The 12522-nt window shown below is 51.5% G+C and overlaps 1 protein-coding gene across 14 annotated transcripts in view; it reads right to left on the reverse strand.

Moving 5' to 3' along the window:
- Positions 1-1865: 1865 nt before the first annotated feature.
- DLG3 (discs large MAGUK scaffold protein 3) overlaps positions 1866-12522 on the reverse strand; it is a 78101-nt gene continuing 67444 nt past the window's right edge. For 8 of the 14 annotated variants that reach the window (XM_085570440.1, XM_077786607.2, XM_085570436.1 and 5 more), the window contains 7 exons: positions 10262-10303; positions 9503-9553; positions 8663-8764; positions 8314-8486; positions 6839-6948; positions 6175-6266; positions 1866-4487 (listed from right to left, as the gene is read on the reverse strand). In XM_085570440.1, coding sequence (XP_085426566.1) covers positions 4381-4487; positions 6175-6266; positions 6839-6948; positions 8314-8486; positions 8663-8764; positions 9503-9553; positions 10262-10303 — 677 coding nt within the window. In that variant the 3' untranslated portion in view covers positions 1866-4380. Of the gene's footprint in view, positions 4488-6174; positions 6267-6838; positions 6949-8313; positions 8487-8662; positions 8765-9502; positions 9554-10261; positions 10304-11338; positions 11385-12522 lie in introns of all 14 variants that reach the window. The other 6 variants (XM_085570438.1, XM_021534585.3, XM_021534584.3 and 3 more) reach the window with 3 other exon arrangements.

The following is a 12522-nucleotide window of genomic DNA, read 5'->3' on the forward strand; positions in this document are numbered from 1 at the left end:
GGGTTAAAAACCCTAAGGGTAAACAAATGACCTGCATTTTTTGAGGCAAGGGATATAAATAAACACCGAAGGTCAAGGTGTACCCAAGGATTACTGAGGAAACACCTTTGACAACAGCAGCTTCAGTGCCATGAATCCTGCTGTGACAGCCTGAGGAAAGCAGAGAACAGCAGTTCTTGAAGATTGTGCTGCCAAGCATCATTAGCAACAACGGGTCTATCTAAGACAGCTCCATCAATGGAGAAAAAATGCTGAGAAATTTCTAATTACATTCCTTTAAAGCCCCTTTTCCAGTAGCCTCACAGCACAACCTGTGTTCTTCTGCTGAGCTAAGACAGCTAATTACCCAGAGCTGCAGACAGATGCACAGACATGTTTCTCTATAGCACAAGCAGCTTACAGTCTAATTTTCTAGAGGCGTCTTAGGAGAGATTAGTTTCCTGCTGGTTGCAGGCAGCTTTAGCAGGACACCTTGGAAGATAAAAGAACCAAGTCCTACATTTCACAACTAGACAGGACCATTCTCAGGCCAATGCTCTTCTATTTTCTGGGCCAAGACTGCAAAAGTCCTGGTTGGCAGAGCAACTTAGCCAGGAAAATGGGTGATTACAGCTTTAACAGAGCAAGTTCCTTCTCCAGACCACCCTCCTCATCACGTTTCTCTTCCAGAGGTTGTTCTGCCTTACAGGAGTGATAGGGTTTATTTGAGAAGATAACCCCGAGTTGCTCTCCCTCCTGGGACCCTGAATGTTTCCCTGTCCCAGCAGATGGAGGTGACACATGAGCTCAGGACAGGCCATGGGCTGCAAGGGAAGGGGTGTCTGCAGCCCCACATGGGCTGGGCTGGGCAGGGCAGCCTGGCAGCACTGGGGCAGCAGCAACAGACAATATTTCTGTGCTGCTTCATCCATGACTCCAAATCTGTCAGCATGCAAGCAAAGTTTGATTTTTGAGAGTGGTTAATTTTAGCATCAGGTCTGCTTAGCAACTGCTTAATCTTCTGGTGTTTTATGGACAACCACCACCCCCGGCCTGTTGATCTGATCAGTTAAAGGAGTTTCTAAATGGTTTTGAATTTGTCCAGTGATCTTCACAAACTGAACACTCAGCAAACGTATGCCCATGCTCAGTTGGTACAACGTCCTTGTTCCCCTGAAATCACAATTTGCTTCTCTTCTGTGCAAAGAAATCTAGTACTTAAAAACCAACCCCCTTCACCCTTCCTTCAGCTCAGCTAAATGACAAAGCAGATTCAGGCATGAAAGTACTGTGACACTTCTTTAACCACATTTGTCTCTCAGTGAACATTCCTTTTCTTTGCATTTGAAGGTAAAAATGATACTTGTTGTCTTTACAACTTTTCTTCTCTCTGATATTTAAACAGCATGTTAAAACTGTGAAAAGAAGCTCTGTATTAGTTGGACTATGTATTTCCTTTGTTGTCTTTATATCTAATACAAGAACAATTATGTAGCAGCCTATAAACCCTATTACTTGTAAAGCAACCTCCCCAGAATTCAATCCATGATCCAGAATACATTATGGTGTTGTGTCATCAGGCCAGACTTAACTTGGGTTAAAACAACCCAACCAAAAGCACTTTTCAGTGGCTGAGTTGCAGCTCTAAATAAGCCCACTTCCTTTCTTTTATTTTCAATTTTTTTTTTTTTGAGATTTCCTTTTTCCACTAGGCAAGTTTTCAGGCATCACCTTTTATACTAAAAAAAGCTATTTTTTTCCTAAACCACTGTCAACACTTCAGTTTGCCATAGAGAGACCATATCAAGAGTTGCTAACACCAGCACCAAAAAACCCAGATCTGATACACAATGAAGGACTCTAAAAGAAGGTCTCAAAGACAAGAGTTCTTTGCAACTCTCTGTTTATTAAAAATATATGTCTCCTTGGAAGAAACACTGTTAACCAACTACTGTTGTCATGATCGATTCGATACTGTCAGCTATGCCATGGAGTACATCATCTTTTTCTCCATGTGACTTGATAGAGGGAGACAGGCTATTAGGAAAAAAACAGAAAAAAGAAAAAAGACCAGAAAAAATAGGAATGTGTGACTAGCACCTTAAGGACTTTTGTTTCACTTACTCCACTTCTTCAGGGACCGACATTTTTAGCAGCTGGAGCAGGACTAGCGGGGCAGGGGCTGGATGCCAGACAGGAATCCATTGACGAAGTTCTGTGTGCTCCTTTAGGGTCGGTCCCACTGACAGCAGAATCCTTCTGCCCTCCGCTGTGCTCACAGCTGTGTCTCTCCTGCAGCGCCGTGTCCTGGTCCCAGAAACTGCTGGGTCCCTGCAGGGCTCCTTGGGATGCAGGGTGGGCAAAGGAGGCTTTTCCCCACGCAGCACATGGACAGTGTCACAGCAGCCCTGGCTCACGCTGGCAGCCGTGGCCTGTGCACCGGGCACTGCCTGACACACTGAGAGCCATCACCTTGGGGAGGGGACCGCAGCTCATCCCTGCCAAACGCAGGCAGGAGGAGACTTACCTGGTCGTGCTTGGACAGCGACCTCCTGTGCTGTGGGGTGTGGCACTGTGTGAGGAACAGCATTCACCAGCTCTCTGTATGGTGGGAGTGCTGGGACCTGAACTCTGAGTACCCAGCACACACTCCTCAAAGGCCACGTGAGTGTCCCCAGCTGCACACAAGGGTCTGGAGCCCCCCTCAAGCACAGAAGCCAAAGTGTCCTCAAAGGCAGACATGTCTCAGCTTAGGGCCAAGTGTCTCGGTGCCTCCCCTGAAAAATGCCAGTGCCCAGCAGATGGGGCAGCCCTGCCCCTCAGCCGGCGAGCTGGCGCACCACTTCAGGGCTTTGGGGTGGCTTGGGGGAGGCAGCAGAGCCCAGCTTCAGCCACAGATTCACTCAGAGATATCGGAGACAGCCAGGCAAGGTGGCCATGCAGTCACCTTTGCTGGAAGGAGGGTCCCTCCCCGGGAGAGCCACCCCTGGCACCTGCACACAGCAGGGCTGGGAACTCAGCATGGAGCAGGGAAGGGAGAAGTGTTTCATTTCTGTTACTGATCTGGAAAATGTGAGTGTCCATCCAAGGCACAGCTGGGGGCTTTTCCTGCCAGTGGCTAATGCAGAAGAGAATGGCAGTGTGCTGCCACAAGCCAGAAAGGGTCATTCCACCTGCACCCACAGGTACAGGACCAGTCCAACATCCCCGGTTTTTCACAGCAACACAGGACAGTGAGTACATTTGTTCCATGTGGCCAGTAAAATATTTCTTAACTAAACACCACAGATCTAGATTCTATTTACAATAGAGCCAGCTTAAAAAATAAGTTAAAAAACTGGATTTTATATCCATTCAGTTCATCATTAACAAGAAAAAAATGGAATAATAATAATAATAATAATAATAATAATAATAATAATAATTTAAAAAAAGCCAACACAACAACACAATATGGTTTTGGTTTAAAGTCAGCTTAAAAAAATAGAACCAAAAGGAAACCTCTCATGCAAACACATAAGGTGGTGTGTAAAACAATGTGCAATTTAATACGTAGCATCATCCATTCTCTTGCTCCACAACCTCCTGCTCAGTCTCTGTCTCCCAGCCTCTCACAGGCCAACTGCTGCTCCTTGCTCTGATCCCTCCTGCACAGGCAGTACCAGTCTGTGGCCTGTCTCAGACCCAGGGTGGCTGTAGGGAACTGGCCTGGACGGGAGAAGTTTCCAAAGCACCTGGTACCATTTTGAGCTCTTCCTGCCCAAGTGGACTCCCTACGCTGAGTGGTTGGGACATATGAACTGAAAGAACCTTGCAATAATACAACACCTTTTCAGAGAGGTCCCTCAGATTTCCTATTCCACATACATATATATATATAATATATATATAATATCTCTCCTCTATATTATATATAAATTACATATACAGATAAATAAAATGCTTTCTGCTGCCCATCTGCCGCACTGTTCAGAGCTGCTAGACAGCCACACTTGGAAAAATGCCCCTGGAGCTCTGATACCAGCTCATGTGTTCAGAGTCCATTGTTTCACTTATTTTCTTACATTAGTCCTTAGCCGCCTTCTTCCATCTTGATTCTTTGTTTAGTTAATAATAATAATAATAATAATAATATAATAATAAAAAAAACGACCTTGAATTGGTTTTTGTCTGTCTCTACTGGAGCAGTGGGAAGGTCCATGCAGGAATGGTGGGAACAGTCACGTGATGAATGATATGAGTTCATCCCAACAAAAGAAACAGGACTAGAAAACTCAATTTTACAACGATCTAAAAAAGGAACGGGAATAGTTTTCATATCCCTCCCCCTCGGGGCAGAGGGCTTGGATGGGTGGGACTTCGGAGATCTTCTGCTCACAGGGAAGCAGGTGGGAGACATCTTCAGAGTTTCTCTGGGGATGGGACCCAGATGTAGTGCCCAGACTGGTCCTCAATGATCTGTTTGATTTTGCTGTAAATTTCTTCAAGAGAGTCTCCTTGTACAATGGCTGGAAGAGGAGAGAACAAGCCAGACCCTGAGCACCAGGCAGTACTGCCTTGAATGATGGGAGAGCCTTCCTGCTGCCCGAAAGGGCTGGAGGGCGTAGCCAGAGGGACTGAACCAGGTGGTGTCAGAGCAGCTGCCGTGGGCCCAGTGACACAGAGGGTTAAAGCAGCACCTCGGTGGGGATTAGCTGGTGCTGATCCCAGCTGGCAGAGCTCCTGGCCGTGTGCAGGGCCAGCTGGGCTCTCCACACCAGGCTGCTAATCAGCTTTGCACGCTGCGTCACGCACCGGGCCTGGCACTGCCACGGCTGCGCTGACCAGAACCAGGGAAGGCAGGGCTGGGGCAGCTCACTGGGGTGCACCAAGCACCTGCCCCAAGGTGCCAGCTTTGTCCCTTCCCTCTGGTTTTCCTTCTGGCCAGCTGCTGAGGGCTCCTTGTGTTGGCCTCCTGTGCTGCAGGGTGGGAACACAGAGCTCTCAGGCTGGGAAAGGCTCCCAGCAGCACCCGCTGCCCCATCCTGCTGCTCAGCACAGACACAGCACGAGGCACTCACATCACAGCCAAGAGGCTCAAGAAGGGCCAAAGCTTTCTGGTAATCCAGCCAGCCTTTGTAACCCAGCCAGGACCATCCTCCAGTACTTCTGCTCCCTCATTCTAAGTTGCTGACACAGAACCTGTAACAGTGACTATCTCTCTGTCCATTACCCAGTTCTTTCAACACATTTCAGCCAACAGCATTCCTTTTTCACAGGTCAACATCACACTTGCCCTCCAAGTGCACAGTGGCATGCTGAGGGCCTGCAAAACTGTGGCATGTCTTCCTGGAAGAACAGCTAGCAGCTCTGGAACTCGGGGCAGGAGGTCTGGGGAAAGCTAACTGTGTTTGTACCCCAGTATTTGCCCAGCTGAAATAAATTTTTGGAAAACATCCTGCTTGTGGTTTTTCCCAGTAGCTGTTAGGTAATGCACAGTTTGGCAACATTATCGTTCCTCAACTTCAGAAGAAACAGCTATTGCACTGGAAAAAGGATGGAAGACCAGTTCCTCTGCCTCTTCACCTGCCTGTGGTTTTCCAGAATTAATCATATTACAAAAATTAGTTCCTTAATGCACAAGGATGCTTGTGTCATGAGCAGTTCACCTCAGCAGGCACAAAGCGTCAGCAACCCCCGACGGGCTCTTGAGAAAGGCTACTTAGGAAGCAAGCCAAACTTTTTGTCTTTTTTGGTAGATATTTTGTAATAACTCAGGACTGCCTCCACCATTTAGGTCACTAATTTTTTATCTTTCCTCTTTAGAAACTTTTCTTTTCTCTTTTTGAAAATGCTCCCCTTTTCTCCCATGCAGGAAGTTTATTTCCTGTACATGTACCACTCTGAAACCCTGTGCTTCCCCTGCTTGGGGATTTTTAGATTTTTTTTTATTGTTGAAGTTGATGATAAGCTTTCACAAACTCAGAAAATCTTGCCTGACAACTTGTCTCCTTCTCTATGACTGGTTTACTTCTGTTCACTGATCTTGGAGCAGTCCCCTTGCAGAGCCCTCTGGCAAAGTGCCATTTCTTTTTAGCTTTGAGGAAACTGGATGTTTTCCCATGACCCTACAGTAGGACAGCGCTGGTAGAGAGGTCACAGCTGCTAGATGGAAAAATGAAGTAAATCAGATACAAGCCTGCTCAAGACACTCACCTGTAAAATATTCTCCAAACTCTTGCTCAAGTTTCATGGCTTTGTCAAAGACCTTGTTGGCCTGTTCATATGTCTGTCTCCGGTTCATCTCCCTGCCACACACAAAAAATGGAAACTTTTAAGCTCTTTTTCTTAGCAATGAACAGAAGCAAAAATAGCCCACAGAGCCAGGGTGCCTGGGAATTCTCTGCTCACAGGGATAGAAGCTGTGCAGGACCCAGCTCAGCTGGGCCCTTCCCCACAGACTCCAGGCTGCCTTGACACTTCATCTCCACTTCCATCAGCTCTTCTCATTGCCACCCACCCCACCCTCCTTCACCATAACATGGAAGGGAATTCAAACTCGGACAATCCCTTAAATTTGTGAGACCGCTGCAAAAGTCTCCCTGCTTGCCTAGGTTTTCTCATCCTCATAAAACACAGAAATAAGCAATTTGACCCCTTCTGACTTGAGAAATGGCTCTCCCAGGTCCCTTGGATCCAGCAGAATTTCTGATCTCAGGGTCACTCTCAAGCTGTTGAATCACCTCACATAATATTTTCTGCTGCTGCTGCTCAGAAGATTCGCAAGCTCAGCTCTCACATCCTTTCCAGCCTGCACTAACAGGGCCAGAAGCAGCAGGACAAGCAGCTGGAAAAGCACAGAACATGGTGCTGCACTTACATGAGGGCTTCAATGGATTTTGGTTTGATGAAAATGGCAATGGGATAAAGTTGTGCTTGTCGCAACCTCTTGATAGCATTGCCAGACACATCCAGGATGCAGTGCTTCCCCTGGAAAGGAGATAAGCAGGATCAGAGTCTACTCTGTGTGGGAAACGGCTTGCTCATACAGATGTGCTTGAAAAGGGAGGAGACAGAAAGGAACCCCACTCCTGAGATGCAAGCCATCTCCCAATGGCCTCACATTCCTGCTTGTTGCAGGACAGCAGCAATGCAAAGGGACTGAATCTTTGTCTGGACATGTGAAACTATAAGCCCAGGTAACTTAGTTGGAGTTGGTAACTCAAGATGCTCAGTTGGAGAAATCACAGATAATCAAATTGTTTCCCTCTTCCAGCCTTCAACTGTGGCATCAGAGCTTCAGAACCAGCACAGCCATAGCATGGAAATGCCTGGGAGTTTTTTATTTCTTCCCAAGGTGCTTCATGCAGTGCTCCCGCCCCAGATCCCTGTTCTTAGCCCTGGCTAGCTCTCCTTCTGGGGCGAGAGGGGCGATGGAGGCACCCTCCGCCGCTCCCAGCTGGGGTTTGGAGAGTGCCTTTGTGGGTTCTGGGCAGCGCTGGCACGCCTCGTGGTGATAAATGAAGAGCGGATCCTGCTGGGGGCTAAGTCCGAGTTTATTGTAGCCCAACGGGGCCAAATATCCTGGAACGGTGCCAGCCAACAGGAACAAGCACAAGGTGCTTGCACTGGCTTATAAACTGTAAGGGAGGGGAAGACCGGTAACCAATGGGGATAGGGGTAGGGAGTGGCCCCAGGACGGGGTGATACAACGTGGTCCAATGGGGGAAGGATATGAGAGGGGCCCCTGGCCCTCGCCCAATCACCCGGTGCCCTGAGTAGAAGCTTCTGGATGGATGGGAAGGGACACCGAGTGACAGACAAGGCACCAGGGAGGGGTAAAGTGCCTCTTTCAGGGTGATGGACAGTTACTGGAAAGGCGGGAAGGGAGGACAAGGCGGGAAAACGGGATAAACCAAGTTGTACATGGGGGTACAAAGGAATAAACCAATACATAATACAGGGATAATAAAACATACAAATAACGCAACTCCACAGCTTCAGCCCTTCAGATTTTCCTGGGTAACCCCAGGACTCCTCCAGAGGAACACTGCTGCTTTGAGGGCACCCAGGTATCTCTGTCCTGTGAGCTCCTGAACACAAGGCTGGGGACCAGTGCCAGGCTTTTGAGTGGCATTTGGATGACAGAGGTACCACACTGAGATAGAGTAACGCAGCTGAGAAAAGCAGCCACATGACTTGGCAGGACTCTGGAAGGAGGAGAGGATTGTGATGTGCTTGCTTAACGTGGTTACAGCCCTTCATTAATACCAAGGGAAAAGGAGGGGAACTGCTGAATACATGTGGGTTCGGGCTGGATGCATCCCAGTCCCAGGAATGGCACCTGACACTCACCCTCTCTGCCACCGCTCGCACTGACTGGATGCTGGTCCCATAGAGATTGTCATTGAACTGCCCAGCCTCGATGAACTTGTTGTCCTGAATGTCCTTCTCCATCTGTTCCCGGGATACAACAAAATGGTAGTCCTGGCCATCCACCTCGTTCTCGCGCCGAGGCCTGGTGGTGTCTGGAGGAGAGTGGGAATCAAGAGTGAGCCCAGAGTGACACACCACAAACCTGGAGGGACACAATCCACCTGTGCTCCCAGCTCCCTCCGCACACCACAGGTAAGACCCTGCAAGGAGCAGAGCCACCTCTCTCCCCTCCCTCCAGCAAGGGCACTGAGCACTGGCTGGGACTTACGGGGCACGCAGGAACCAAACTTGTGTGGGAATTCAGAGATGAGGTCGTCGTTAATTCGGTCCTTTGTTGGCCCCAGGATGATCACCGGCCTCGCATAGTGAACTGCAAACAAGAGCCACAACCTGAGGCCCACCTGTGCTACGGGCAGCTGACCCTACTGCCACTCTTGGCATTGACCTGCCCTCTCCCTGCTGGCAGTGGGTGCTCATGCTCACATGGGCACCGAAAGGTGCCTCCTCTGTGCGAGTTTGTCTCCTCCTGGTCACGGTCAATGCGTACTTCCCATCTGACCCAAACCATCTGCCTGGCCCCGGGGAAGGTTCTGCAGGTCTCCAGGGTCACGGATCAGTAAAGCTGCTCCCTTGCTTGGGGCAGGAGCCAGGCAACCGGGACAGCTGGGTGAGAATGCCCCGGAGCCCTGGGAGCCTAAGAGTCAGATCCAGCTTCTGGCAAGGGCAGACCACCAAGACTGGGACTATACAGCCTATGAAAGGGTCTGCAGGGTTTGAGCATCAAGCAGTGCTAAAGGCTGGGGGTGTGGCCAGGGGTCTTGTCCTCAGCTGAGGACTAAAGCCCAGCTCAGTTTTAGCTCTGGATCTCTCCCTTGGTCTTGCAGACCACAACACAAATCTTTTGTGTTGATTGAAACTGGGCAGTGGAGGCCAGGGAAAGCTGTGCACACCTGGCTCCCCAGCTACATGCCACACGAGACTCCTCTTGCATCCACCCAATCCTCTGCTGGTGTGGCAGGAGGGGAGGGTGCACCGGACACCCTGGCTGTGCTGGGGACACAGGCAGCCCCACTGGAGTGAGCATGGGGCAGTTCAGCTCAGGACTTACTTTCTTGCCGTGTCACTGGCTCGTATGACAGGATGGTGTCCTCTTGTCCTTCTGCAAGAGAGCCAGGGGGATGTAGGTGAGTACTTGCAGCAGCTCTTCAGCCCTTCTGCAGCTGTGAGGAGCTGGCTCCCGCCCCTTCAGCCCGGCAGTGCCCCTCTGGGGACACTCCAGGCTGTCCCCATCACTCCACCCATGCATGTGAAGCATGATGGGCATGCAGTTATGTGCCCCTGAGTCACTTTAATTATTCATATCCCAGCTCTGGGTCAAGACTGCTCTTTCCCTCCCCCACCACTGCACGCTCGTAGCCCACTGGGATGTACTGTCCTCCCTAGGTATTTAGGGGACTTTCAGGGGAGAAAGGGAGCATCTATTGCAGCTGGACCCCATGCTCTTGTACAGGCTTGGGCTCCAGGAATCATCTATGGTACTGCCCTGGCCTCTGGCCATTGCTTCCTGTATCAGGCACTACAGGGGGATCATCATGGACTGTGAACCCACCACCCTGCGCTGGAGCAGAGCTGTGCAGCCAGGAGAGAGCAGTGAAGGAGGCAGGTTCATTCCTACTCCCCAGCCCCTGCTCTCCCTGGCTCCGAGGAGGGAGCTGGCCGCAGCATCTCAGAGTCACCAGCAGGAAGGACAAGCCTCCGAACAGAACCACCACTGGGACAAGACAAGATGGAAGTGCCCAAACATGCACACTCATACAGGGACACACACACGTACACGGGGCGGGAGAGCAGGTGGACACACACTTACTGGAACTGCTCTCGCTGTCACTGGTGTTTGATGTCACGCCCTCTGCAAAGCAACCAGAGAGATCCCCTTCAGAAGGAGCATGGGCAGGAGGCACGGGGGCTCCCTGGCTGTCACCCAGCACTACTGATCGAGGGCAGGACAGCGCTGGCCTCCCGAAAAACCTGCAACCCACCACCCACTGGGACGAGTGTGCCACATGGGCAAGGGCGGCATCTTTCACCCTTTGCTGGGAACCTGGGGACATGCAGGGGGATGCTTCCAGGAGAAGACAAGAGAGGCCAGGAGGGCAGATGTGAAGGCACTGGGCTTCCCAGGCCGAGGGAAGTTGGAGTGCACAGGGAGAACGATGCTGGCAGGGGAGCAAGTGCAGCATGCACACAGCGGGCAGGGGAGGGCACAGCTGAGCTGGCACAGAGATGGGGCAGCCTACTTCTGGGGACGGGGCTGGGACGCACAGAGACGAGACAGTGACAGAATGGGACAGAGTTTGGGGCTTTGCTTGCTCAGGCTGATCCTAATGCTGCGACCACCCCACAGAGGCTTGCCAGCCACTGCCTGCCTCAGTCAGGCTCTGCACTGACTGGGGGGTGCAGAGCTTGGCAGGGAACTCATGCCCCAGCTGAGAAGCCCATGATGCTCCTGTGATTATTCTGCAGTTCTGCATATGTGGTAACCCAGAGAAAGGTGGGAACACCTCAGAATTTTGTCATCCATCCCATTCACAGCAGACCCACCTTGGCCACTTCCCACCCACACTGGAAGTGGCTCTGAGTGCTAAAGCACCAACCAACCCAGACAGAAGCAGGAAGAAGAGGATGAGGAGGTGTAGCAGGCACTTAAGGCATGGCCAACACCCCCACCCAAGCACTCCCATCCCGTCCCACGTGCAGCAGTGGCACCTCAAGCCCCACAGCCTCCACCACACACGTGGGGTCCCTCCCGGCAGTGGAGCAGCACCAGGGCTCCTCCTGCCCTGCAGCCAGGGAAGCACAGCTGCCCCAGCCAGAGCCCAGCCAGCCACTCCCCAGGCACCACCAGCCACAGAAAGGGAACAATGTGCATCAGAATTCAACTTACTCAGGTTCTTTGCTCCATAATAATCGTCACTTAACCCAGGGAAGTCCTGATTTCACAGACAGCAAGAAGGGGGAGAAGGGGAGAGAAGACAGCGCAGGAAAGGGGAGTCAGAGGGATGGGGGAGACAGAGCCAGACCAGCATTAGTGACAGGAGTGCAGAATGGCCCAGAGCTGCAACTGCAAGTGAGGTCAAATATTTTCAGAGCTGGCACCATCAGCCCACTGCCAACATCTTGCCTTTTCTGGCTGGACCCCCTCTGACCCCCAAGCTCACCCTCTCTGCCAAAGAGCCCCCAGAAGCCACCCTGGGTCTGGGAGGGTAGGGCAACCACAGCAGCATCAGCTAGCAGCAAGCAGTTGCAGCCCTGAGCTGCTGGCACAGGGGCTGAAGTGCTTCTCCTCATGGAGTGTACTGGCAGGGCACAGTGGCTCTGCACAGCCTGGCCACTCTGGGGCCAGGAACAGCACACAGTCCTATAACAATTGGCAGCAGGGCGCATTTTTCCCCACCCATGTGTGCCAGCTGCCTCACACCACAATGCTTGCACAGGCTGTGGAAATGTGAGGCAGAGACCCCCCCCCATTGCAAGCTGGGATGGACAGGGGCAGAGCACAGGGAGGGAGCTGGCTGTGTGTCTTTGATGCAGGCAGGTAAAGAGAGTGGCCTGCCCCATCCCCATGCTGTGTCATCTCACTGCAAGGCAGCCCAAAAATGAGCCCCCATCTTCGGCACGGATCTCACTGGAGCCCAGCGATGTGCAGGCACTACTAGAGACGGGCAGACACACAGACAACCTTCAGCATGGGCCAGAGGCTTGTGCTGTCTGCTAAAATCACTGGAAGCTGGCACCAGCCTGTCATGGGCAGCACAGGGATGCAAGGAGCCCTTGGAACAGCCCAGCAGCAACCTCTTGCCTCTGTATGACACCCAAGACAGCCCCAGAGGGGAGGGGATATGCTTGCTGTGGTGGCACTGGGGCACAGACACAGCTCTACCATGGCCACCACCCCTTTACAGCGATGTGGGCATTGCCAGCCTGGATGCTTGCCCAAGGAGTGGATGCAGCTCACCACTCGGAGGAGGGGTTGGGTTTGGTGAGCAGCTCCAGTGCTACCCACATCAGGATTTGGGGCAACAACATAAACACCCTGCCTTTACTGGGATCCCAGGGTAGTGAGAGCTG

Source organism: Lonchura striata, chromosome 4A (genome assembly GCF_050655825.1).
Source record: "Lonchura striata isolate lonStrDom1 chromosome 4A, ASM5065582v1, whole genome shotgun sequence".
Taxonomy (NCBI): Eukaryota; Metazoa; Chordata; class Aves; order Passeriformes; family Estrildidae; genus Lonchura; species Lonchura striata.